Source organism: Phalacrocorax aristotelis, chromosome 20 (genome assembly GCF_949628215.1).
Source record: "Phalacrocorax aristotelis chromosome 20, bGulAri2.1, whole genome shotgun sequence".
NCBI lineage: Eukaryota > Metazoa > Chordata > Aves > Suliformes > Phalacrocoracidae > Phalacrocorax > Phalacrocorax aristotelis.
Window position 1 is genome coordinate 5,418,975 of NC_134295.1, and position 26,532 is coordinate 5,445,506.

At 57.5% G+C, this 26,532-nt stretch overlaps 2 protein-coding genes across 4 annotated transcripts; both read left to right on the forward strand.

The window, feature by feature from the left end:
- Positions 1–1,927: 1,927 nt before the first annotated feature.
- On the forward strand, positions 1,928–7,022 carry MYCL (MYCL proto-oncogene, bHLH transcription factor). Of its 2 annotated transcripts, none has more exons than XM_075114767.1 (2): positions 1,928–2,682; positions 5,142–7,022. In XM_075114767.1, the coding sequence occupies exons 1-2, from the start codon at positions 2,178–2,180 to the stop codon at positions 5,702–5,704; spliced, it is 1,068 nt and encodes a 355-aa protein (XP_074970868.1). In that variant the 5' UTR covers positions 1,928–2,177; the 3' UTR covers positions 5,705–7,022. The 2 variants fall into 2 exon arrangements, with proteins under 2 accessions (XP_074970868.1, XP_074970869.1); XM_075114768.1 differs by having other exon boundaries at positions 5,145–7,022.
- Positions 7,023–9,214: 2,192 nt separating this feature from the next.
- Positions 9,215–25,744, forward strand: TRIT1 (tRNA isopentenyltransferase 1). 2 transcript variants are annotated; one of them, XM_075114553.1, is made up of 11 exons: positions 9,215–9,515; positions 15,721–15,861; positions 16,332–16,430; positions 16,645–16,793; positions 17,695–17,837; positions 18,120–18,231; positions 18,786–18,898; positions 20,039–20,116; positions 21,887–21,996; positions 22,337–22,454; positions 25,104–25,744. In XM_075114553.1, the coding sequence occupies exons 1-11, from the start codon at positions 9,336–9,338 to the stop codon at positions 25,241–25,243; spliced, it is 1,383 nt and encodes a 460-aa protein (XP_074970654.1). In that variant the 5' UTR covers positions 9,215–9,335; the 3' UTR covers positions 25,244–25,744. The 2 variants fall into 2 exon arrangements, with proteins under 2 accessions (XP_074970654.1, XP_074970653.1); XM_075114552.1 differs by having other exon boundaries at positions 9,243–9,515; positions 16,648–16,793.
- Positions 25,745–26,532: the final 788 nt, after the last annotated feature.

The window sequence follows — 26,532 nt, forward strand, 5'->3', positions numbered from 1 at the left end:
TGTGCGCAGCGAGCAGCACTGTCCCCCCTGGGCGCTCCCATCCGGGCCGCTGCTCTGGCTCAGCTGAGCGGGGCCGGGGGTGCCCGGTGGCGTGACCCACCCCTTGCCACCCGTCCCCACAGCCCCACGGACGGTGGTTTGCTAACGGGCCCCGGCCCGGCCCGAGCCCCAGCAGGTGGCGCCCCGCGACCGCCGGTGGCGGCGGCCGGAGCCCGGGAGCAGGGAGACCGGGGGTCCGGGGGGACCGGGGGGACCGGGGGGGACCGGGAGCGGGGGGGGCGGGCTGTGCTGAACCACGCTGGGCAACGCTGGGATGTGCTGGTTCATGCGGGGCTGGGCTGGGCTGGGGGTCGTCTGTACTGGGCTGTGCCGGTCCATGCTGGGCTACACTGGGCTGTGCTTTGCTGAGCTGTACTAGGCTGTACTGGGCTGTGCTGGTCGCTGGACTTGGGATGATTGCTCCCTGCAGGGCTGGTGCTGCAGCCTGAGGACCCAGCCTCCAGCCCCCTCAGCTCCCAGCGCCACTGGCCAGGGCAGATCCCATGGCCCTGACTGCACTGGGTGGCAAAAGGAGGGTGCTGGGGCTGTGAACTGGGTTAGGGACGCTGCTGGGGGGAATCTGCTCATCCGGGTGGGCTTTGTAACGGCACATGTGTGTGTAACGATGCCACAGGCCTTAGCACACGAGGTGAAAGCCTCAGCTGTTTTCACAACATTTATTGCCCTTCCTAGAAGGACCTTGGCAGTGGAGAGATGCAGCATCCTGCTGGGCTCACCTGGGTCCCTGAGGACAGTGTGTGTCTCTCTGGTCCCCCAGGCTGGATATGCCAGGCACCACACGGGCAAAGCTGAGTTTGGGCAGCAACGATGGGACAAAGTGCTGGTGGTGGGAGCTGCGTGTGTGAGAACAGCTCTGCTGCATCCCAGGCCATCCATGGCTTCCCTCCAGCCTGATGCTCCTTGCTTACCTGGCAGCTCCCAGCCCCTCCTGGGGGGCACAGCACTGCAGCCCCTGTGCTGCCAGCTGGACGTCCCCAGGAGGCGGCTGGTGCCTGTGCTCGGCCCTTCCTCTGTGGACAGACCACGTTCCTCGTGTGCATGTGGAGAGTAAAGCGCCATGTCCCCCTGTGTTGGTTTTCTGGCATTCCCATGGCCCCTCCTATTTTTAGCCACCCCTTTGCTGGAGTTGGTGGCTTTCAGAGCAGCAAAACTGCCAGCTGGGCCTGTGAGTGCTTTGGGGCATGCCTCAGGGTGGCACCCAGGGTGGCACCCTGGGCAGGACACAACCACTAAGTGACCCAAAGCTTCCCAGGGCCAGAGCTGTTCGCCTGCCTGCGCCCGCAGGGAATGGCCACGCAGCAGCAAAGGGTGGCTGCGGCAGAGGGTGGTGGCAGTGCCCCGGTGTGAACTCATCGGGAGGTGGGGGGATGGCCGGGGGGGGATGTCAGATGGCAAAGGGCACTCAGGGGTGGTCTCTGGCAACAGGCAATGCCTCCCTGTGTCTTGTCCCCGCTTTGCCATCGTGCTCAGCCGAACGTCCCCAGGCTGGTGGCACAGATGCGCTTGGCCTGGGTGTCCTCAGCCAAAATCTGCCTTGGAGGAGTCCCTCCGTAGCGCTTGTGGGGAGGGTCTCCCACAAACCCTGACCTTTCCGATGGACTAAGGACGGCATCGGGAGCTGGCAGGACGCTCGGGGGCGGGGGGGTGCAGAGAGGGTCCCGCAGCCCAGCGCACGGCGTCGCCACTGGTTAATAGCCCCGTTAGCATCCCCGGTAGCAGGACTGGGGAACCCGTGGCGGGGGGGATCCTTCACACCGGGCCCCCCGGGGGGCGGGGAAGAGGGCAGGATCCCGCCCTCTATGCAAATCTGAGCCCGGCGATTGGTGGGTGGGCGGGGCCGGGCGCCGCAGACAGGCTATAAGGTGGGGGGGGCCACACAATGCACCCGCGGTCCCGGCTCGGTGGCTGGTGCCGCCGCGACCCGCAGTGCCGGGGGAGGTGGGTGCACCGGGGGCTCTCCCGCCTTCATCCATGGGGCTGGGGGTGCCCCTTTCCTGAACGGGGCTTGAGGACCGGGCGAGGGGGTGCCCCCTTTTCTTTCTGCCCACCTCCCCTTGCCTTTTCCGCCCCCAGGCTCTGTCGTTTCTCCCCCCGCTCCCCCACCGCTCCATGCAGAGATGGAGTTTGACTCGTACCAACACTACTTCTACGACCACGACGCCCAGGAGGATTTCCACCGCTCCACGGCGCCCAGCGAGGATATCTGGAAGAAGTTCGAGCTGGTCCCCACGCCCCCCCTGTCTCCCCTGGGTACCTCCGGGGAGAAAGCCTGCTGCTCGGGGGCGGAGGAGCGCTCCGGCTGCCTCTCCCGCTACTGCCTGACCGGGGAAGAGCCGGAGTATCTCATAGGGACGGGGGAGATCTTCGGGAACCTGAGCGCTTTCATCCTCAAGGATTGTATGTGGAGCGGGTTTTCAGCCCGGGAGAGGCTGGAGAAGGCGATGACAGAGAAACTTTCCACGAGCACACAGAGGGCCACCCCCCACAAGCCCTCCTTCGCGCAGGATTTTGGGTTCAGCAGCTCGGTGAGCGAGTGCGTGGATCCCGCTGCCGTCTTCCTTTGCCCGCTGGCCGAGAGCAAGATCCCCGCATCCTCGGGATCCGAGGGCCAAAGCGATTCTGGTAAGGGATCCAGGTGCGGGCTGCACCCCGGCCCAGCCGCCCTCCAGCCTTGCCGCAACCCGCGGGGAGCCCGGCGTGGGGAGGACACGCGTGTCCGCACATGTGCGTGCCGGGAGCCTCCCAGCCAGGCAGCGCCTTTGTTGCGGCTCCAAGCGAGCCCCGGTCCCGGCCCCACGAACAAAGCGGGCTCGGCGGCTTCCCCTTCCCGTAGGGCTTCTGCTCGCGAAACCCCTACCCCTCGCAGGAGGGTGCGTGGGCCTCTCTCCCCGGCCCCTGCGTGGATCTCTGGTGGCCCCCCTCGTTCCTCCCGGCCCCACGGGAGCCTCGCGGGTAGGTTGACGTGGGGCAAGTTTGCAGCTCAACGTCGAAAGTTTGGGGTTTTTTTCCAGCGTTGCAGCGTGTCCTGCTGCAGGCTCGTAACTTCGGCCGCTTCCCCCCGCCCACGGAGCCCACCAAGGACGGGCTTTCCTTGGGACAAAAGGCAAAATATCCCCTGGGGCCGGCAGGTTGCGGCTCCGTGGGATGGGCGGGAACATCCCGTATCAGCTGTGGCACGTCGTAGCCCACCCCGCACCCTTCTCCCGGGGCACATCTCCTTGTCCCGCGTGGGGGGGGGGGAGGGGAGGGCTGTGAAGTGGGTGCCTCTGAAACCCACCAGGCAAGGGGATACCACACACACACAACCCGCATCTCAGGCCATAACCACCCGTTTTTCAGTCCCTATTTACAAACGGGTGTCGTCCTCCCGTCCACCCCCCACCCCCCAAACCTCCTGCCCCGGGTGGGGCCATAGGCTGTTTCCCCCGCTCCCGCGGAAGCTGGGCTGACTCGGCTGCCGTGGAAGCGTTGACACGGCCCCACGGTGCCTTGACCCCGTTAATAAATCTGCCGGTGGCAGCGACCTGCACCGGTGAGTCACGGCGCGGGACGGGGACTTAATGCCATTAGGAGCCCGGGGGACGGTAAGCAGGTCGCGGGCGTTAAGAGGCTTAACCCAAACTGGTGGGGCGGGCTGTGGGGAGGGGGGCCGTGGGGGGGGTCCCGGTCCCTGTGGGGTCCCCGGGCTCGGTCCGGATCCGGCCTCGCCACGTGGGCGCCGAACAAAAAGCAACAGATTGCAAACAATGAGAGGGGCCGCGCTGATGGACAGGGGCGGGGGGCCAATGGGGTGGGACGGTAGCCGGCCGGCCCCGCCAGAGAGCCAATGGGTGGTTCGGGGGGGCGGGGACCCGCCGTCCGACTTTTATTAATGAGCGGCGGGGTGGGGGCATGTGTGTGTATACACGTGGCTGAGACCGGCCTGGTTGTGACACTGATGAGCTCGGCCTCGGCCTGTGTGGGGGCAGCGAATGCCCCCACCCCCCAGTAGCTCCAGTACCAGGGTGGCTTGGGCTCGCTGGCAGAGCCCCCAGAGCCTGGGGCGGGTGTGGGTTGGGGACCACAGGCAGGAGAGCGCCCTGGAGCCCAGCTCCTGCAGGCACTGTGGGCCCTGTCGCAGGAGGGGTGGGGGTCAGGCCTCTGCCCAAGATGCTGGTGGGGGTTTGAGCACCTCGGAAGACCTTTGGTGAGCGGCTGGATTTTCCCCCAAAGTCTAAGAAAGAAAGGTGGAAGCGCATTCCTAAAGGGATAGCGATCGTAGGCGTGTCTGGAGCCGGGTCACCACGCTGGCCCCATGGGCCATCTTCGTGCCGCTGGGCTTTGCTGGGGTGGGACAGGCTGCAGTGACAGCAGACTGGGTCTGTTGTGTTCAGTTACTCTTTATTTGGGTCTTGCAGTTCACAGGTCTGATAGCCTCCCCCCCACCCTGCTTTGAGGTTCACCGAGACTGTTGGAGGGTCCCCTTCACCTCTCCCTCCCCCCCTGCACTGTGGGGGACTGTCCCCTCTGTCCCCAGGGAGCCTGGCGTGAAAGGGGTTTATCACTTGTGAAAAGTAACAAGTTTCCGAAGTGGGAAGCTGCAGCCAAGGGGAACAAAGGGCAGCTCTGCCCCCGCATCCTCATTTACAATTCCAATGGGCCATGAAAGCTCTGACCAGGATGAACTTTGGAGTTAGGCTGGCCCAGGTCCCCAGCATCCTGCTCCTCCTGCCCCCCTGGGCAGGTGGGCTCGGGGTGTTTTCTTGCCCAATGATCCTTTATCCTGGGGACCTTTATCCTGGGGATGTGTTTCTGTTGGTGTGGAAGTGTGGCAGAAGAAAAGCCCTATCCCAGTTTCAGGGGACTGGACACATGAATGTAGAGGGAAACCTCCTTCCCGCGTAATAGTATTGGAAAAGACTTTAAATCGCGTAATCCCTTCTGGAGGGTGCAGAGTGGCTTTGCAAAGCATGAGCAAACTTTTGTGGGATGGCAGCAGGGAGATTATTGGGGGGCTGTGGGGGAGCCGCAGTGGGGTCAAGAGGGGTGACCAGGGGCTCCCAACTGATGGTGAGTTCTTTTTTTGCCATTTCCATTTTGAGCAGAAGGAGAGGAGATTGATGTGGTGACGGTGGAGAAGAGACAATCGCTCAGCCTAAGGAAGCCGGTCACCATCACGCTGCGTGCCGACCCCTTGGACCCCGGTATGAAACGCTTCCACATCTCTGTCCACCAGCAGCAGCACAACTATGCCGCCCGCTCGCCGCCAGACGCCTGTCCCCCAACAAAGCCACCCCAGCAGGATGAGCATGAGCCACTGAGCGCTGCGGAGCCAGCCCCTGCCATCACGCTGCTTGAGCCCGGCTTGCCAAAAGCCGGCAGCAGCCCCAGCTCTGACAGCGAGGATGTGGCCAAGAGGAAAAACCACAATTACCTGGAGCGCAAGCGGCGCAACGACCTGCGCTCGCGCTTCCTGGCCCTGCGGGACCAGGTGCCTGGCCTTGCCAGCTGTCCCAAGACACCCAAAGTGGTGATCCTGAGCAAATCCTCCGAGTACCTGCAGTCGCTCATCAGTGCTGAGAAGAGGATGGCCGCCGAGAAGCGGCAGCTGCGGCTGCGGCAGTCCCAGCTGCTCAAACGGATTGCTCACCTCAAGGGGCACTAGCACCCAACGTGTCCCCCCTTCCCTGGTCCCCATGACCCCCCCTGGCTGCCTCTCAATTTGCACATTTTTTGGGTTTTTTTTTTTTTTGGTTGGTTGGTGAACTGTTGGCCCCAGGGGGCTGGAGCACATGGTGGTTGCTGCATGTGGGGTGGCTGCAGTGGTGCTCCTAGCTGTGGGAATGGGTCCACAGTGGGGGGCCCCCTCCATGGCATCGCCTGCCTGGGATGATTTATTGGCACCGGGTGTTGCAAGATTTTCCCTGTCCCGCCTGTGAAGCTTTCTCAAGTGACTTCTTCAATTTGCAGGCTCAAATCTGTTCCCTGTCCCCGGCAGCCCGTGTACCCCTCTCTGCTGTTTGCCACCAACAGCATCACTCAGAGCTGCCCCTGGGCATCCATCTCACCCTAAAAATCCCAAGCAACCATGATCTGCTTTGGCTCAGGGAAGCAGGCGGCGGCAGACGCAGAGCCCAGCACGAGGCTCGTCTCTGGATGGGTCCCCATGGAGATGGCGACGGCAGGATGCCTCAGTCACCAGGGATAACAGCACCATGTGGGCGATCCCCCTGCTCGGCTGGACCATACCTCACTTTCTTACCACTTCACGCAGTAGCTTGTCTTGGATTTTATGTTCTAGAAACTGCTGCTGTAACTGCGAGTCTTATACTAGAGGCTGTGTTTTTTTAATACTGTATTTTTGTACCACTTTTTGAGAAGTATTGGTAAAGAGTTTGCTTTTTTTATATATATATATATAAAAAAAAACCTTTTTTTGGAGGGGTGTTCCTGCTGCGGGGGAGGGCTCAGTCCTGCTGCACTTTAGGGAGATCAGGAAGGGGCTGGCTCCTGCTGGACCCTTGAGCTGAGTCCTTGCGGAGGCCAGTTCCCCCCTTGCAGCTCTCCAAACCGCCCATTTGCAATAACAGGGGATTTTTTTTCCCCTTTCCCATCCTTGTAAGCATCCTTGTGACCCCTTTTCCCACCCTTGTGAACACCCCCATCACCAGCAGCCACTTAAAATCCCCAGCGAAGCTTTGGGCTTTGCAGGGAGCCTGGCTGGAGGGGACAGGTTGGGTACACAGTGGGGCTGTGCTGCCTTTGAGGCTTCCCCCTGCCTGTGCCATCCTGCTGCCCAGCCTGCAGTGGGGTATGTGGGTGGCAGAGTCCCCTGTCCCCTCCTGGGGGTGCTGGCAGGCGTGGCCCTGCAGGACGGAACCCTCGGGTCCCTGCTGACCTGCTGAGAACTGTTAGAGTTAACACTGTGGTTGGATTTAGCACTTTCTTCATTACCTCACACTTCATAAATAAATAAGTTTGCAACAGCCTGGGTTGACTTTTTCCATGCAGGTGGCTGTGGGTTTCCATGCATTGTGCCGTGATGCTCCTGGGGGGGGGGCTGGCCTGGCTCCTGGGTTTTGGGGTGTCCTGGCCAGTCATGGGCACGAACAGAAATGAATTGATTTGGCACCAGGGCTTGGCTGCCTCGCTGCCAGTGAGACTGAGCTCTTTGTCCTGGCTTTCTCCCAGTGATCGAAACAGAAGTGGTCACAGTGGTGGGGCCAGGGAAATTAATCACCTGGATTATTTTTCCTCCTTTTAAGTGGTTTTATTGGCAAGGAGCGGCAGAGAGCCCACGCTGGGCTTGGAGAAGGCTTTGGTGTAACTATAAACCTCCCTAATGGGGCTTGGGCAGTCGGTGTGGGGCGGTCACTGCCCTGTGGGTCAGGGGATGGGGCCATGGTTGGCAGTAACCCTGGGGGGGAAATGCAATCCGCTCGCTTCAAGGGGCATCGGAGAGCTTCTTATGCCTGGATCTGCCAAGTGGATGAAATGACATACGTGTGTGTTCTCCCTGCCATCCATGAATTTGATGCTTTTGGGTTTCCTTCATACTGGCGGCAAAAGTCTTACTCCAAATGCAGGAGGGGTGCGGGATCCTGTTACTGCTGAGAGCTCAGAAGAGATCTGCTGCTGCAGGAGGCTCAATCACCTGGTGGAAGCCAGCCTTATAAAGAAATTATTCTGCACGGAAGCCCTTAAATGCCCGTTCCCTTTGGTTCCGGCAACATTTCACATACTCTGCAGGTTGTATCACGCCATGTCAAAGCATTTTAGAGCTGTATTAAAAGGTGCTCACAGGAACCACAGCTTAATCATGGAGCAGGGTGACCTAAATCTGACACCTCGCCTGTGCGCAGGAAACAAAGCCCAGATACACCAGTCCCTCAAATGTTTATTTTTGTTGCGTGTACACTGACACTTGCAGACTGGTGTCTTTTTTCAGCTCAAAGTCACCCTCCCGATAAGGTTATTAGTAAGGTGTGCTTTTTTGTTTCATGCTGAAGGCACACAGGATGTTTAAAACATTATTTTTTTTATTGGAAATGATGTGCACGTCCCATAGCCCGAGCTGAGACCATCAATGGAAAATGTAGCTGGTCTCAAATCAAACTGAGGAACAGCAGTTGCAGTTCTGCACATACCTTTGAGTTTTGCTCCTTAAAGCCCACATACATAAATATATATCTACCTGAAAATTCGCTGGTTACTAAAGGGGAAGCCTCCTCTCCTATTGCCGCGGTAAGGACGATGAAAGCAGACTGACAGTGCTATGAAGCGAACAAAATAAACACACAGGGCTTTTCCTCCTCTCTTGTTCAGTGCCGCAATTTGTAAGTGTGGGCTATAACCATCAGAATTCTGCATTTCCAGGCCTGATACTGTTATTTCTTTAATGCAGATTGCCCTGCTCACACCATGCTCCGTGAGACTCACCCCCTTGCCTCTGCTACCACCAAAAACACCTCTGCTTTCCCATCCTAGCTTTACTCCCGTATTTGCGTGGGGCAGCCTCAGCCGGCCCAGGGCTGCCGCGGGCGCGGTGCTGCCTTCACGCCTGGGCTGGCAAATTTTTAGGACAGTTTCCCCGAGCCAGCGATAATTCCTTCCCCTCCGAGGTGGCGGAGGGGGGGTCGGCTACCCGCACCCCTCCCCGGCCCGCGGCCTCCTGCTCCCTGTTGCTATGGCAAAGGATGTGTGTTGCCAGGGAGAGCGGAGCCGCGGAGGTACCCTCCTCCCGCCGTCGCCATGGCAACCGTCTCCCTGCCTTCCCTGCCCTCCGTTACCACGGAGACAGCCGCCGGCTCCCCATCTCCCCGTGTTGCCGTGGCGATGGGGAGGACAAGCCGCCCCCCCCCGGCTGCGGTTGCCACGGCAACGCTCTCCTCTGTTGCTACGGCAACAACCCCTCTCCTCGTCCTCCTGCCCCGTTGCTATGGCAACAGCACCCTTCCCACCCCATCCTATCCCCTTAAAAAAGGTACAGTGGGGCAGAACCCCACTCGTGGACACGGCCCCGGTGCGGGGGGTCGGGGGTCCCTGGGGGCGGGGGGTACCCGGGGGACCCGAAAAGCGGCAGGGGGTGCAGGGATAAGCAGGGCAGGGGCTCGGCACGGGGCGGGGGACAGGGATGGGGACCCGGGCCGGGGCCGGGGCCGGGGGCAAGGGGAGGGACCGGGACCGGGGCCGGGGCCGGGAACCCCGCCTGGCAGAGGGACACAGGGCACAGGGCCCGGCCCCGTCCTCCCCGCGGGTGGCCCCGGCCCCGTCCCGCCCCCGTCCCGCCCGTCCCCATGGCAGCCGCCGGGCCGGGCCGGGCCATGGCGGCGGCCGCGCTCTGCCTGGGCCGGGCCTCGCCGCCGCCGCGGCCGCTGGTGGTGATCCTCGGTGCTACCGGTACCGGCAAGTCGGCGCTGGCGCTGCAGCTCGGGCTGCGCCTCGGCGGGGAGATCGTCAGCGCTGACTCCATGCAGGTACGGCCGGGCCCGGCGGTAGGCCCGGGTGGGAGGCCGGGGCTAGGCCCGGCGGGAGGCCCGGGAGGGGCCGGGGCTAGGCCCGGCGGTAGGCCCGGGGTAGACCGGGGGGAGGGCCGGGGGTAGGCCTGGGAACCGAGAGGCGCCGGGGCCCGTCCTGGGGCTCGGTGAGGGCCGCGGCTGGGCCCGGGGGAGGCCGCGGCCAGGCCTGGGGCCCGGGGAAGGCCAGAGCTGGGCCCGGGGTCCTCGGCGGGGCTCTGGGCCTGGCCTGGTACCTGGCGGGGGGCCGTGAGGCCGGGTCGGGGCCTGGAGAGGCCCAGCCCCACGGGGCTGCAGTCCGGGCTCCCCCGGGGACTCCAGGCCCCGCGGTAGGGTGCCTTTGGGGGACAGCACAGGGGACAGATCCTGCCTGCTGGGTGTGCTCCGGGTGTACGGGCTGGCCTGGCCCTGCCCCGTCCTGGGGAAGGGTGGTGTTCGGGGTGTTTTGGGTGATGTCCTCTCCTGTATTGTGTCCCCCAGCCGCAGGGCATGGCCTGGTTTACAGCACTGGCGAGCCACGGGCTCTCCTCTTGCCCGCAGGCAGACGTGTACCCCTCTGCCATCGCTCGAACCGGTTGGGTCCCTGCACTGTGCCTGGCATCCTGGCTGGGAGACCTGGCGAGGCAGCTGTGCTGGCTGGTGCCGTCTGACCTTCCAGAGGCTGTTTTATGGATTTAGCATAAGTGAGGCTTTAATGTGGCAGTCAAAGGCAAACGCTCCCCTCCCTGGTCACCCAGCAAAGGGATACTGACAAGATCTGGGAAAGAGTATGGAATATGGTATTTGCTACTTGCCAGTGACACTGTGGTCTTGTCTGTTACTGCAAGTGGCAGCGTGGAATACGTCAGTTGTACAGTCAGGGTCAGTAAACACCAAGGAACCGAGCCTCAGTTTTTTGGTCCTAATTGCATTCAGCTACAAGAGCTTTGTCACAAGGTGTAGATTTCAGCTGCTGCAGGGATTTTGTTACTATTCAGCAAAATGTTTTCTTTCCTAATCAATGCTTTCACCGTTCTCTATAATGCCTGAACTTTCTATCGAGTTTAATTTTAACGTATTTATTATGCTTTTTAAAAAGGTGTTTTCTGCCAACAACTTACTTTGCCCTTTGTGCTGCTCAGAGATTGACTCTCGCTGTCCTGCAGCCACTTCCTGGGTTCCTGTACCAGGCTGCTGATGCTGGTCACGGTTTGTGTCCTAGAGAGCTAAATTTAAACTCCCTCTCCTGAATTTGGAGCAAGCAATCAGAAAGCTTTAATTTTATGGAGTATTTTCCTTAAACTCTTTGGGAAAGAGTGCTTGAGGTCTCAGCTTAATTAACAAAATCCTGCAGGGGCAAAACATTCACGCGAGATGTGGAAGCTTTGTCCAGCGCTGCCTGATTGCAAGCAGCTGCCCTCCCAGCTGCCCAGCCCAGCCCTCGTGAAGCACCAGGCATTGCTGGTGTTGCGAGCCCTTAACGCCTGCTCCCTAACGAAAGACTGGCGCTTCCATCTCACTCTCCTCGAGCCCGCGGTGGGACTGCATGCGGGCTATTTTCCTCCGCCAACCCTGTCTAGGCTGGGATGGCTTTTAGTCAGCTGTTAAGTTTCCGAGGTGAGTTAATCTGCTCTAGTGTTCGTGTTAGAAACATCTCTGAGCAGAGCTTGGCTGGTGCGGTTTCACTAGCACTGACTTTCCTCATCCGAACAAGCATTTGTTTGGTTATTCGTGCCCGTTTGTGTACTGTGAATGCTGAGGTTCTCGGACCTTGCAGTGGCCGCCAGCCCAGCATACAGCTGGCTTTAATATGAGGGAAAGGGCTGTTGACTTTAGTGTTCCTGATGCATCCTGAACTTTGCAGACGTGGCTGGAGCCGACTGGCATGGTGTGTATTCTCATTTCACGCTGGTGGATGTTTTGAAGCGTGTATTTTGTGCTCTGGTTGTTTCAGGTCCCACTGTGGGAATGCAGGCGCTGGGAAGACTCTGGCTGCAGGCGCCCAATGGCATCTGGGCTTGAGTGGCTCTTGTCCTCCTTTCCTTTTAATCTCATTCTAGCGTGACTGTGGAGCGAGAGCCGAGCAGCTCCGCTACTTTTATCCCATAACGCAGCGTGCTTTCTGCGTGGCCTCTTGGGGCAGCGAGGCGGGGGAGCCCTGCCTCTCCCCGGCCCCGTCTGCCTGAAGGCACAGCCTCAAGCATCTCACGTCTGCGCCTCCCCCACCATGCTCCACTAACCCCCGTGCCCTGCTTAGGCGGCTGCAGCCAGCCAACTGGGTCTGCTTTCTTGCTGGCTTTGTTCCTGTGGAATATTGTCTCCCTGCTGCATATCCCTCTGCCATGCAGAGCTGGCTCCGGTGTCCTTGCGGAAGAGTCGCTGGGTTTGAAAAATCCCATTGCTCATTCTCGACTGACAGCTGCCAGCGACCGTGTCGCCCTCGGCCCCCTCTGTCCATTCATCGCTGTGCCCCGTGCGGGCTCCGTGGAGCTCTGACAAATGCTGGCAGTGTTTTGGGCAGCTGCTGGAGCTGGAGCCAGGCTCAGGAAGGGGCTGGGGAGCCCCAAGCCCACCTGTTCCCGCACACAGGCACCCCTCTATCTCCAGGGTGTTTTCGTCATGGCTGTGCGTTGCTGTGGTCAAATTACAGACTTAGCTGCTGCCTGTGTGCAGCTCAGGAGCTCTGGTTAATCTGGTGGCCTCTTAATCTTTCTTTTTGTCCTTTCTGTTGCTGTTTGTCATCCCAGTGAGTTTTGTTTAGGAGTAAGTCATTCCCTGGGAAAGTCAGGCAGGGTGAAGCCAGTCCTGTTTCTTCGTTCCTGGCTGAGCAGCAAGTGTGCAGGAATCCCAGTGCCAGCTTGCTGGAGGGCCCCGTCCACCCCCGATCCCACCATCCCCTCTGGATTTCACCCTTGGAAGTGGCAATGCAGTCCTTCTCCGGAGGCTGTTGTGGCACACTGGGTACATTTGCCAGTTAGTGTGTCAAGTCAGGACATCTTAAGAGCTTTTGCTGACATCCTTCTTCTGTCAGGTATCAGAGTGGGGAGCGGATCGTGCTCTCCTTGCACCCTGGCATGGTTTGGGTCCTTCATGCCTCTCTCCATCTGGGAGATCCCTTGGCCCTTGTGAAATCTTCATGCTTTTCCTGGCCGTAGGTGGCTTGGATGTGTCTGGGGCTGCTGTGCTGTACAGCCGTCATGTCACCTTCTGTACAGTGCTCCCTGCGCTCAGGGCAAGGACAGTGCCTTTCCCCCTTCAGTGCAGATGGTGACAAAGGGATAGGGTTTGGGATTGTGCATGAAAGTGGTGGCAGAGAGAGGATTTGGGAGAGCCCACCCTTCCTGCACTGCAGGGTGGGGACCCTCACCACCATTTCCTGAGAATTGCTGGTGTTTGTGTCTCCGGCCTCAGCTTCCCCACCCTTTAAAAAGGGGGGACAGCACTGACCTTCCAGCACAGTGCTGAGAGCTGTGGGACTGACCTGCCCAGGCGTTTCAGCGTCAGAGGTGGGAAGACGCCATCAAGGCTAAGCATCTTTAGCCCCAGGCTTGTATTCTGTGTCTCGGAGGCCTGCTGCTGCAGGCTGCCACTAATCTGTTTTGGGGCCTTAGAAAGCAACAAAGGCTTATCTGAGCTGCTTGCCGAAAATAGAAATGAGTGTCAGGAGGACGTCTCGGTGCGAGGCCCTGCCGATAGCCAGCTGGTGGAAACCTTCTCTGGGCTTTGCTCGGTGTGTGTAAAAGGCCGCCTTTGTTTCCTCCCAGCCCACACACTGACACCGCATTCCTCCTCCTCTTGTTGCCAGATATTCGGGGAGTCTCTCGGTGTTTAATCTCCGGGAGAACCTTGGGGGATTGGAGGCTGAACTGTAAATCCCAGCCCTGCCCGCGCAGGGCACTGGGAGCTCCTGGCTGCCTCCAAGCCTCCCCATCAGCCCTCTGTATTGACTGTGATTTAAGGCAGACAAGTGGGAGTTGGAGAAGCTGGAGGGCTGGACTGGCCCTTGCTGGGGGAGAGAAGTCACTGAGCCAAAGCTCACCGAATTCAAAGGCTTTTGGTGCCAACTGGAGACCTGCGTTGAATGCGCTGCTCAGCCCAGGCTGGGTAGTGGGAGGGGATCAATAGACTGCAGCCAGCCACGGGGCATGTTGGCAGAGAGCTGCCTGTCCTCCTGTCTGCTTGTCCCCTGGAGCCAGCTGGGTTTCTGCAGGGCAGACAGGAAGAGCATTTGGTTGCCCTCCTGCTCCCCCCTTGCTTCCTGCCCCCAGGCGAGCCTTTCTCTGCTGAGAGATGGGGAGCAGAAGCTGGCCTTCACCCTCCAAGAGGCAAGTGCAAGAGCTAAGCAAGACGGGGAGTGTCTGCCAGGCTGCAGCTGGTTCAGCCGCCCCAGCAGCTCGCATGACTGCTCCGGGCAGGGATCAGGCTTCCCTGCTCCACTAACCTCGGATTGTCCCTTGCTGCCGCTCCGTGCCTCCTGTGGGTCACCTCTGTGTCACCTTGTCCTTCTGTCTGGGACCAGGGGAGGCAGCGGGTGGAGGCTGCACTGCAGCCGGAGGCTTGGCAGTGTCTTAGAAGGGATTAAGAGGAAATTCTGTTTCTGGAAATCTGGCCCTCTGGCTGGTGTTGTTTCTGAGTGATGGAGGAGGAAACGAGTACAGCCATTTTCAGTCTCTTCTCCCATCAGGCCAATTTATCCCGAGCTGGGAGACTATTCCAAGCAGGGAGGTGCTGAGAGCTAAACACATCCTCCCTGCGACCACAGTACAAAGCAGAGCCTCAGCCACTGCCTGGCATAGAGGGTGCTCGGTCCTTGGCATGGCGCAGAGCTGGGCTGGAAGGAAAGGCTTTATGTGCCCCACTGCGACCACATGCCTGCTGCCAGCACCCTTGGGGTGCAGGTCCCTGCTCTGATCCCTGTTTGTCTGCAGCGCTGCTGCAGAGCCTCACAGCACCCGCTGACAGGCATGTCTAAGGCAGTGCCAGGGCACAGGGGCACCCCACGCTGAGGAGGGTTGTGTTTGCATGACATGGGGAGCAGGGTGACGAGCCTTCCTCCCTTCTCCTGGGTGAAAGATGCTGTCACCTGAAAGGGCTCTGCTCACAGGACCCAGGCGAGCAGTGGGGATGGGATGCCAAGCTGAGGTGGCTGTTGTACTTTCACCACCTGGGTCTGCAGGCTGGGCTGTGGCTGTTGTTTTATGCAGCCTGGAGGGTGGATTTGGGCTGTGGCTTAGATGCGTGCTGCTGGGATCGCAGGTTGCCTTGGCTCTTTACCAAGGCTACTCCTGAAGCGTTGGTTTGGGTGGCTTTTCTTTCTGCTCTCCTTTTAGCTGTCAGGCTGAGGGCCAGCATCTCTCAGCAGTGCTCTTCAAGACTATATATCCCAAACTTGAGACTGAGGACACACCTCAAAGCGACAAGATGCTGCTGGTTGCACTCACCAGTGTCTCCTGGCTCCTTGGTGCAGGACAGTGCCTGTTTTCCCCTGGGGTCGCTGGCCTGCACCGATGTGTTTTGCTGCTCTCTGTACCTGACCAGCTCAAGTGAGAGCAGGCAGCAGGCAGTATATCAGGTGTGCATGAGCTGAGACTGTCTGTGTGTGTTTAGGAGGCTCCAAGAAGTTGCGTGTTGCATCCATTGAGATCTTTGTGTGTTATGGGAAGCAGTGATCCGTGTCCCCAAACAAGACTTGGTGCTGTGCCGGAGATGGGTGTTTGGAGAGAGGCACACCTGAGCTTTCAGCTGCAACAGCAGCAGATGAGGAGCCAGCAGCTTGGAGGCAGCCACCCTTGTTGTTTTGGGGCTCTGTGCTTTGGAGCTGGGCTTGGTTGTTTACGCTGACCGGGCTCTGACACTGCTCTCTGATCACTCAATCAGCCTTTCCATCCCTAACAGCAGGGTTATATCAGACCAGGAAAGCAGTCGTGAGCGGTTGGAGTCATGGTTCATCTCCTGTGGGCAGGAGCAAACACCAGAGAGAGGCAGTTTGGCCCTGGCAGGAGCAGGGGTTGGCAAGATTCCTGCTGCCTCACCCAAACGGGGCACGTGCTGCCTGCTTCTCCAGAGACCGGTGAGGGGCTCGGAGGAGTGATAGGGGCAGGCAGCGGCTGTGCGTGGGGAAAGAGCAGTGGTCAGCGGGGGGTTTCATGGGACGCAGAGGTGAATGACAGGCTCTTCTCTTCCCCAGGTGTACAAGGGCTTGGACATCATCACAAACAAGGTTTCTCCCCAGGAGCAGCGTCTGTGCAGGCACCACATGATCAGCTTTGTGGATCCCCTTGTCTCTAACTACACAGTGGTGGATTTCAGAGACAAAGCTGTGGCTCTGATATCCTTTCATGCTGCAGCCTGTCTGGCTGAGCTGATAGTGATTTCCCCCCTCTACAGCCAGGCCTGCAAGAGAGATCAGTGTTTGCATCAGCCTTGGGCTCTCCACATTGCAGCTAACTCCAGTTTTCAGAGTATAGTGCTGGCAAGGGGTGCTTGGAGCTTCTTTTGCCCAGCTAATGCTCAGGACAGTCCCCCCACCCAGGGCTCGTTGGGGAAGATCTCTGCTGCACCGCAACAGTGCTGAGCTGGGTTTTGCACTCCCTGGCAGTTCCTGGGTGTCCCTGAGTTTTGGTGGTAGCTGGCACAGGTAGCAAAGGATAGTAAGAGATGAGGGACACCTATAACCCTGACCTGCAGCCTTACTGGCTCCTTGGGGCTGGAATAGTGGGGTTTGGGCCCCAGGCTACTGCTCCCCACAGCCCTCCCTCCCTGCCATGCATCTCTGCTTACACTCCCTGACTGTGGCACATTGAAGATATCTTTGCCAGAGACAAGATCCCGATTGTTGTGGGAGGAACCAACTACTACATCGAGTCCCTGCTCTGGAAGGTCCTTATCAACACCAAGGTACTGTCGGGGGGCTGCGTATCCCTCCGGGAAAGGGTGAACCCCCTGTTCAGGGCAGGCTTCCTGCAACCAGGCATGGTGCTCCCCCTGCTAGAGTGGGGCAAGGAGAACCAAAAGCCCCTCGTTCACCCCGTGGGTGTGGGGAATCCTCCTGGTTGTGCTGGCCTTGCACATGAATGAGTGGCTTGACTCAGGGCTGCCTTGTACCCCACAGCAGAAGGCCAGTACAGCCCCTGGACTGGTCACTGACAGGAAAGTGGAGCTGGAGCAGCTGGATGGTGTCGAGCTCCATCGCCGCCTAAGCCAGGTGGACCCAGAGATGGCAGCCAAGCTGCACCCCCATGACAAACGCAAAGTGGCCAGGTGAGCTTGGTGTGCTGGGGGTAGGGGTGCCAGGACCCAGCACCCCTTCCTGAGGAAATTGTGTGCCTGGGAACATGGCAAGATGGGCTCTTCCATCCCAGGGAGGTGCTCCTAGTCTCTTAGCAAAGCAAAGTGCTTCAGGACCTTGGAGCACTGGTGTTGGGGAGCTCTCTGGGATCTTAGAGCTTTGGCCACGCAGTCCCCAGCTTGAACTGCTTTTGGGGTCCAAGACAGCGTATTGCTCCTGGTTTGTGTGCACCAGGGCTGCTCCCACTGCCGTGCCCCAGCAGCAGGGTTTATCTGGAGCTATTTAAAGAGCAAGCTGCCATGCAGGCTGAGTAACATACCTGAGCTCTGTGGGAACAGCACGGCAGCAAGATCAGGCTTGCTGCTTTGGCGGGCCCATCCCAGCCGAACCCTGGCCTGGGGGGAGCAGAACGCCGCCCACCCCATTCGCACGGTGCAGGGGGAGGGAGGGTTGGGCACCCTGCACAGCTTCCTCCACCTCCCTGGCTGGGCTGGGCTGAGCTGGCAGTAATGCTTCGCATCATTGGCAATGTTTGCCCCTTCCCTGCAGCCCTGCCTGGCTGGAAAGGGCAGGGCTGGAGCCAGAACCCCATCCCCTGCAGGGCTTGTCCTGATGCCAAGGAGGAGTGGGTGGCTGTGCTCTGGGCTCCTTGGGTGCTATTGCTGTGCTCCGCACTACATTGCGCCCCCAGGACCTGGGTGTGCTTGGGATGCCAGGCATGGGAGGGGGCAGAAATCTGCCCTCCCCCCACATGAGAGAGTTGGATCACAGCAAATGTCTGCGGTTCTTTTTGATGGAGCCCCCAGGGCTGCTGGGGAAATGGAAAAGCTCATCCTCACCCAGCCTCTGAGCTCTGTCTGTCTCTGCTTACAGGAGCCTACAAGTATTTGAAGAGATGGGGATCCCCCATAGTGAGATCTTGCACCAGCAGCAGGAGGAGGAAGGTGGGGGACCCTTAGGGGGTCCCCTAAAATACCCGCATTCCTGCATCTTGTGGCTCCATGCAGACCAGGCAGGTGAGAGGGGGCTTTGCACAGCTCCTGGCTGGCTGAGCATGGTGATGCGGGGTTAGGGCTGACTCCCTGCTCCTGCCCCAGCCTCCTCCCTGAACAAGGCGACAATTCTTTTGGCATCAGTGGGCGTGACAGAGGACCCGCTCCCCTCGCCTGCTGGGCTCTGCCTTCCTCAGGTGGATCGGAAGGCTGGCAGTGCCCCGAGCCCTAGCACGTTGTCCTGCTGTGGGCCTCCTGAGGGCATGGCTCTGAGCAGCTGAGTGTGTCCTGCTCTCCACCTCCCAGTTCTGGACCAGCGACTGGAGAAGCGGGTGGATGACATGCTGGCTGCAGGACTGCTGGAGGAGCTGCGGGACTTCCACCGACGCTACAACCAGGAGAAGGTGGCTGAGAACCGGTGGGTGAGAAGCCAGCTCCCTTTCTGTTCCCAGTCCCACCTGCCAGATCCATGCAGGGCCTGGACCAACTCTCCCTGCAGCAGCTCCAATGTATTGCTACTCCCAGCCCTCTCCTGGCAGCGCCCGCTCCTGAGGCAGGGGCACCATCAGTGGAGGGGTCTGAACCAGCCAGATCCTCCAGCATTTCCTGCCCTTCCCTGCCAGAACTCTTAGACCAGCGTTGGTCAAACAGCAGAGGCCCTGCGGGTCTCAGCATTGAATTAATTTTGCCTGGACCGTAACTGCCAAGTGGTGACATTTCCCCTCAGTAAAAATTACTTGGTGCTGCCCAAGTGTTCACACAGCAAAGCTGACATGGACTGTCACTGAAGGCTCAGGTCTGCGTTCCTGTGTGTGCCTGGCTTGGCTTGTCCCCCGACGCTGTGGGCTTGTGTCACCTGTGGGGGTCCTGCCTGGTGAGACGCAAAGATCTGAGCTCTTATGGGGAGGGTTGAGGTTTCCCACTGCTCTGAAGGAGACTGCTTTGACTTCTGTCTCTTGTCTTGTTCTGCAGGCAGGATTACCAGCATGGCATCTTCCAGTCCATCGGCTTCAAGGAGTTCCATGAGTACCTTGTCAGTGAGGGGAATTGCTCGCCCGAGACCAGTGCTCTGCTGCTGCAAAAAGGTGAGAGGAGCACCCTGCACGCCCTACATCCCTCAGCCCCACGCAGCTCCAGGTGGCACTGCGTAATGGTCTGAACCAAGCTCAAACCTTAGAGCAAGTCTTGTTGGGGTTGAGCTGCACCTTTCTCTCTGCATTTTCCAATTTTGCTAGCCCAGGGGGGCAGGGACTCCTTTCTCAGTGCTTGGAGAGCATCTCTGAACACACCCAGAGCAATTCCTTCCTCCCTTCCGTCAGGCCTCCTTGCAAGATGTACTGGGCACAGCGTGACTTGGGATCTGGAGCTGGTCCACCAGTGACCTGGGTGATGGGTTCCCAGCCAGAATGTGAATGCTGTGGGGAACAGGGCTAGAAAGAAGGAATGAAGCAGAACTCAGCATCTAGTTCAGCAGCAGGGAAGGGATCTAGCAGATCACAGCATGAGTCCAATAGTCATGTGCTCTTTGATGGCATGTGTCATTCTGGAGTGTCTGGACTGATGTGCTGTCGTTAGAGAAGAGAGCCGCTTCGCTTCTCAGCGCAGCGGACGTCCCAGGCCGGGTCAGTCTATGACGAGGAGGGTTCAGTGCAAAGTGGTGATGGAGGCTGAGGAAACCACAGAAATGATAAAAAGGCTTGAAAACAAGTCTGGTGCAGAAAGGTCTCGTGTCTGCTCAGGAGACGATTACAGAAGGATATGATACGCATGGTACTAAATACTGAAAGGTTGTACAGTGGTAAACCATCCTGGGCTCCATTTGCACAGAGAAGAATTCGGTTAGGTGTTATGAGAGCAGTGCAGCCCCTGAACAGATTGTTCTACCTGCTAAAAGCTTCAGGGCTGAGGTTTTGGGCCCTTTCCACTCAGTGTTCATTCAAGGGCATTTAGGACACCGTGTCCAGCCCTTCTGTACTGCCTTACGCTCTGTCTGGCAGGGCTTGGCTGCTTTGCTGTGATGACCACTTCTCACTGCTGGCTTGGAGACTTCCAGACTGACAGTAGAAATATTTCCTTTAAGTGGGCATGGTACCGTCCAGCACAAGCTTTTGCCTTGTGTGATTTGTTCACACCAGAGCTGATGGCCTTTTCTCACTCTGCTCTGAGCTCAGCTTGCAGTGTTGCGCTGACCTTTGTTTTCATTTTTTACTTCCTCTGTTTCAAAGGGATCCAGGCCTTGAAACAGGTGACCAAGAGATATGCCCGGAGGCAGAACAAGTGGGTCCGAAACCGCTTCCTGAGACGTAAGTCCTCTGTTCCTGCCCTGCCTCACCATCTCTGTTCTCACATCTCTTCTCATCCCTCCTTGGCACATCCCCTGCTCCCAGCTCAAGAGAGGCGAGTGGTGGCTGCTCTGCTTTGAGGCAGTGTGTGTAGGGCGGGGTGGACATGAGTCCGGCAGAGATCAAATGATCCTGCCTGGATTCTTCTGGCTTGCCTGGGCTGCCCTGGCTCTGCAGGTGTCTGCTGCTGGCCAGATGCTTCCAGGATCCACCCACCAGGCTCTGCCCTGATTGCACCCTGAACATGTGGGAAAGAGAGCAGCCGTTCAGCTCTCCTGAGAGCCCACCCAGCACTGTCCATGTTTATCTTGCCCACAGCCTGTCTGCCCAAACAGTCAGGAAGCCAGCTCCTTCTCACTGCTTCCCCTGTACCTCTGACTGCCTGTCAAGGGAAGATATTCCTCTGCCACTAGAAGTGCCATCAGGACAGCTAATATCCCCACAGAACAAAGCAAGCAAAAGCTCATCCCCGTGGCAGGCAGCAGTAGATGATGATGGCTGCAGCATCCTTGCATCCCATCCCGCTGACGGCTCCTGAGGGGCTCGGAGAGGGGGTGCCCAGCACTGTCCTCTCCTCAGGCACCCACACATGCTCCCTGTGCAGGGTGAAAGGCCCGGTTGACAGCTGCCCTCCAGATTAGGAGCAGGAGCCCACTGGCTCCTCTTAGCCTGGGCTGTGCTCGCCACGGTGGCAAGGAGCCAGCAGGACTTCCCCATCCCAGCCCCAGTCTTGGAGCAGGGCCAGCAGCAGCAGCTGGGAGCCGGGCACTTGTTGAAAGGTGCTTAGTAGGGGCAAAACAACAATAAAATTAAAAAAAAGGTAGGGAGCAACTCGAGTCAAAAGATGGGCTTTGAACGGGGTGCAAGAGCTTTCCTGGAGCCATGTGCTTGGTGGCTATGGCTCACCTTTCTGGTGGCAGGTGTGCTTCAGATCAGCCCTGTCGGGAGCTTGTTTGTGGTTACAGCAATAAAAAGCAGCACCTGCTGGAGACTGGCACGCGGCAGCCTTTGATGGCTTTGTCCAGGCGGGGCCATGTGCCCGATGTCTGCAGGCAGGTGAGCTGCGCAGGGCAGCCGTGTCGCCGGCAGGAGTGGGCACTCTCTGATTGCAGCTGTCTTGCCCTGGCTGGGCTGCAGTGAGCGCCCCGTGCCCTCGTGCCAGGCTGGGGCAGGCCAAAGGAGTGGCTTTGAAACTGTGCATTGTCAAGTCAAGGCATTAGTAAAGCATCTCCCACTGCGGCCTGCTACTGTGAGCCGGGAGTGTTGACCCCTGCAGCCACACAAGTAATTACAGCTCTGAGTGGGAACCTGCACCCGCAGGTTCCTCATCCAGGCTCCATGCCTGTGTCTCCTTGTAAGCTTTGTGTAATGGCTTTGTGCCTGGATCTAGCTTTCGATATTCTGCAACCTCCTGTGGACCACAGCCGTGATGAAGTGTTTGCTGGTATGATGGGCTCTTGGTGTGCTTGGATTTTGTAATGCTGTCTTGAAGGCAGACAACCAAGAAGATTCTTGCTTGAGGTCTTAGGCGTTCTTGTTCTTTGCGAGGGTGGCGCGCCCCAAGCTGAGGTCTCTGGTAATTTTGGCTCTGGAAAGGCTGACGCCGTTTGCTTCTGAACGCTAAAGGACAGGAAAGAGCAGATCCCCCCTGGTCACAGTGTAGCCCTGTGGGTGCTGGGACATGATGCTGGGGAGGTTCTGGTGGTGACCTGCCTTTCTGTGTCTCCATAGGTCCTGGGCCCAATGTACCCCCAGTGTATGGCTTAGAGGTGTCTGATCTTGTGAGGTGGGAGGAGGATGTGCTGAAACCTGCTCTGGAGATTGTGGAGAGCTTCATCCAGGTACCGGGTAACTGGAATTAACACACGAGCTGTGGCTGAGAAGCCAACTTCTTGATAGTCTCCAGGCCACATAATGTGGCACTTAGTCGCATGAGCAGGGCTCTCTGTGTACACGGCCAGCCTTGGGCTTTCCTTGCAGTGGCAGAGGGTTGTTGCCTAAGCTGAAAATTTCTCCTAATGCCCAATACTCTGCTTGTCTTGCATGGTAAAACTACAGCGTCTGTCCTACTAACCTTAATGTCTGGGTGTGGCAAGTTCACATCCCAGACTCTACCGAAGTGAACACAGCCAAGCAAACTTCCATAGCAGAAACCAATTTGAGGCACTGTTTAACCTACAGGGACGTGAGCCCCCAGCAGAGCCTGTGAAGATGGAGTACGATATAAACGAGAACAAACGGAGTCATCGCATGTGTGACCTCTGCGACAGAGTCATCATCGGGGACAGGGAGTGGGCAGGTAGGATCCGGCAGGGGGGAGAGGAGAGGACCTGGGAGGGGCACAGTGAGCACAGTTTGCAGAGGGATCCAGCGAGGCAGTTCTCCAGAGCAGAGCTGCTTCCTTGGCTGTCTCTGCTTGGCTGGATGACCCTCAGCACATGATCTTGGGCTTTCAAGGATTGTTTACAGCCCATGTATGAAAGCAGCCATTTGCAAGCCCAGAGGGGGTGCAGGAGCTGTGCTACAGCAGCCATCTGTCGGGCTTCCCCCCCTTCCCAGGCAACCAGTAAACACTGCCGCTCTCTGCCGTCACGCCAGACATGGGGATCTATACGTAGCGTCAAAATTCAGAGCTGTCTGTGTTTAGTCAGGGCTGCTGGTCCTTTTCAGCACTTCAGATACTTTGTCAAAAAGCACAGAACAGATTTGTTTCTTTTAAAATTTTGGTGTGTAAAATGAAAGTTTCTTAATGTTTTTAATAGCTCAGTTTTGCTCCAGTATCTCCTATTTGTGTGTTTTGTGTTTTGGTTTTTTTAAAAATAGTATTCCTAGCTGTAATGGTAATAGAAAAGGATTTTCTCTTTTCAATAGACTTACTTTAAAAGAGCTCAGTTGGAATCTGATTAACTCAGTGAATTTATCTGTGCCGTGAGGCTCATGCTGAGAACCAGAAATAAAAAGCAGTGGAGAAACTGGCTGCAGAAGTGAAACTGGTAAATCTCCATGTGTTGCCCGAATGCAGTACATGCAGACACAATGCAAAGATAAATTTCCCAGGTGACTGGTCGTTGGATTTGAACAAGTCACTTATTCCTATTGAGCCAGGGAACTGCTGAAAGCAAAGATGGAAGTTGGCTCAGCAGAGGAAGCTCATTGTAGTGAGATCAATTTGTAAATGTAATTGGTATTTTAGCCAGTCTCAGCGTGGAGGTGCTTTGAAGGAGCTCTGCCTACTCCAGAACTAGATATAAGGAATAAATATTTCACGATGAGGGTGGTAAAACACTGGCACAGGTTGCCCAGAGAGTCTGTGGAGGCCCCGTCCCCAGAGACATCCAAGGTCAGGCTGGACGGGGCTCTGACCAACCTGATCTAGCTGAAGGTGTCCCTGCTCACTGTGGGGGGGTTGGACTGGATGGGCTCTAAAGGTCCCTCCCAACCCAAACCATTGTGTGATTCTCTGATGCTATGACTGAAAGCTATCAGGGTCCATGCCATCCTTCCAGGTCCAGCAGGTTTTGTGACCGAGTGGGATCTCCTCAAACGCTCCCCCCCAAACCCTACAGCTGCAACTACATGTCCCCTAGGGATGTCATCCCAAATTTTGATAGGTGATGACCATACCTTTCTGAACCAAGACCAGCTGTTGTTCTCTGCACCAGCTGAATTTGGCTCAGATCCCCAGATGGTGGAAGAAAAATGGTCCAAAACCTGGGTGTTGCTTGTAACTGCAAAATGTAAAAGCTCAAAGGGAAGTGCAAACAGTAGTGGGAGCTGAGTTGATCTGCAATCTGGTCTGTTTTCTTAAGTCAAGTTACAGATAGTTCTGGGAACTGCTTCCCAGTACCCCACTGGCTCTGGAAGTTTTAAAAAGTTTTATCTAGTTTTACAATTTGTATGGACTTAAAAGAGCACACCTCCCCAGACGACAGCAGAAATCAGTGCTTCTTCCAGCCACTCTACGCTTTGGTGTTGCTTGCGACAAATTGTAAGAGGTGAGACTTCATTTCAATCTGAGGGTGACCCTCCAGCATTGTGATAAAGCACCAGCTTTGCATGTAATTTCATCCTTTGGCAGAAAAGGATGACTGGAAAACACCTGAGGGCCTTGATTCAGTGAGCACATACCCTTGTTTAATTAAGGCCCTGCTTGAAAAGTTTGCTGCTTTAATTGCTGCTCTGATCTCTTGGAAATAGCAAAACCGCCCTGCTAAGACGGTACATTGGTCTGGTTAGACAAAGCACCTTCTACTTAGATAATACCACTGATACGGGAGGTTTTACTGTCCTTGACTATTTGATTTCAAACAGAAATGTATCTCCTGCTGCCCTGCTGTGTCAGTACAAGCTGCATCCTTGGGATTATGCCTCTGTTCCCATCCGACTCCTGCGGTAGCTGGGGGCCTTGCCCTGGAGTTATGCAAAAGCATAATTATGCTCCGGGCTCTGTCCCTATCGGCTCTGTAGATGTACAGGATATCCCCAGTGCTGTGGTGCAGGCATCTAGGCTTACAAATGATCCTGGCAGCGCTCCATGGGGCGGCGGATAGTTGCACAACCTCGCCTGCATCCTGAAATGTGCCGCCTCTTTGGCAACACTTTCCTCCTGCCCTGACGCTGTGTCTCGGTTGGGAGAAGACTTGCTGGGAGAGTTGAATCCTGACAATCTGGAGTCTTCTGCGTATACGGAGCCAGTTTTTTTTTCCCTCTCCCAGTCCTTCCTGTGGTCAGGAGAAGGCTTGGAAGGGTTGTCCCCCTCTGAGCCCCGGTAGTTTGGCCTAGAAGAGTCCTGAGAAATGGCCAGGGCAGGGCTTGGGAGTTCGCTTTTCTGCAGGAATGAATTGTGTGGGAGGATGCGAAGGGAGGGTGCTCTGCACCGCGCAGCGGGGTCAGGTTGGGCATTTCCAAGTTCCCCAGAGTTAAATGCTCTGTTTGCCTCTTCCTCCAGCTCACACACGATCCAAATCCCACCTGCACCATCTGAAGAAAAGAAGGAAGCTGCAGGCTGCCAGCCGTGCTGCAGAGACCTCAGGGAACAGTGGGGGCGCAGAGACCTCGGGCGAGGACAGCAGCTTGCCTTTGCCATAGCCCTGCAAACCAGCTGGCGAAGGGGAGCAGCCGCGCTTCCACCTGTGCGGCGAGGAAGCGACTCAGTCCTGGGTGGCCTTGAACCGAACGAGCTGAGTCATTTTTTTGGGGATGAAGCAGGTGTGTAAGTGACGGCCAAAGGCCGGCGGCTGCATCGGATCCTCTTCATGTGGCCTCATTGCGCCGTGTTCCCATGCTTCCCCAGCCCTACCTGGAAAGGGCTGGGCCCCGGGGCAAGGCTGCTAGGCGCATCCTCCCATGCCAAGCGTTAATTCCTGCCAGAGACGCAGCATTATCCTTGGAATGGTTGAGCCAATCCTGCTGGCATGCGAACGTGTCGTTCTCAGAGACAGAAATACCCTGCACTCCTCCGGCTTGGCCAGGAGTGCAGCTCCGGAGCCGAGTGAGCTCTTGCTGCCTTTATTGTGGAGAGGATATTTTTTTTCTTTTATATGGAAATAAAGTTGCAAGAGTGTTGTGGGTTCCCCTCCCTATTAACAAGTGCAGTTTTCTTGCTCTCTGTTCCCACCTGGCCCAGGTTCCCTGCTCTGGGTACAGCGCAGGACATCCAGGCCTGGTTCCTTCTTCCAGTCCCCTTTTCTGCAGCTCCTGAGGGAGCTGAGCAGATGTTCTCAGCTTGGTGGAGGCAGGCTGATCCCTATGCACATAGCAGGTGCAGAAGGAGCTGGCACCTGTTAAACAGGAACTTGGAAATGATCTCATCAAGTTTGCAACAGATGAGTCTGTCCTAGTTAAAGCTGAATTCCGGGGGGTTTGCACTGTGGTTTGGCAGTGGGAACCGGCCCCGCATTTGAATCCGAGTTGCTGAACAGCAAATTCCTTGTGCCGCGTCCGCGAGGCAGTTGGTCTCCACAGCGTCGTTCCTGGAGGACGCGAGCACTGTCTGCCTCACCGCACTTCCCGGCGTGCTGCTTCGGTTGAAACCGGGAGGGCCTTTTCCAGGGCAAATACAATCAAGACGGTTCCTCCTGGGAGGGTTTTGGGGTGCTAGAGCATGATTTTTTCCTTCAACTGCTTGCGATACACCATGTGGCAAGAGGCATCTCTTGGGGCTCAGCCTGCAAGGGGTGGTGTGGGCAGACCTGCCATCACAGGCTCTGGAGATGCCTGTTCTGGTGGGGATTAGATTAGACCTCCAGCTTGTGTTCCTCAGCATTGAATTATTTCTTGTATCGCTCTGTGGGGTGGCTGCCTTGGGCTCTTTGGTAGGGCTGTGGGGTGGCTTGGGAGCTCAGACTGAAGGGAATATGCAAGGAAGAGCTGGGAAT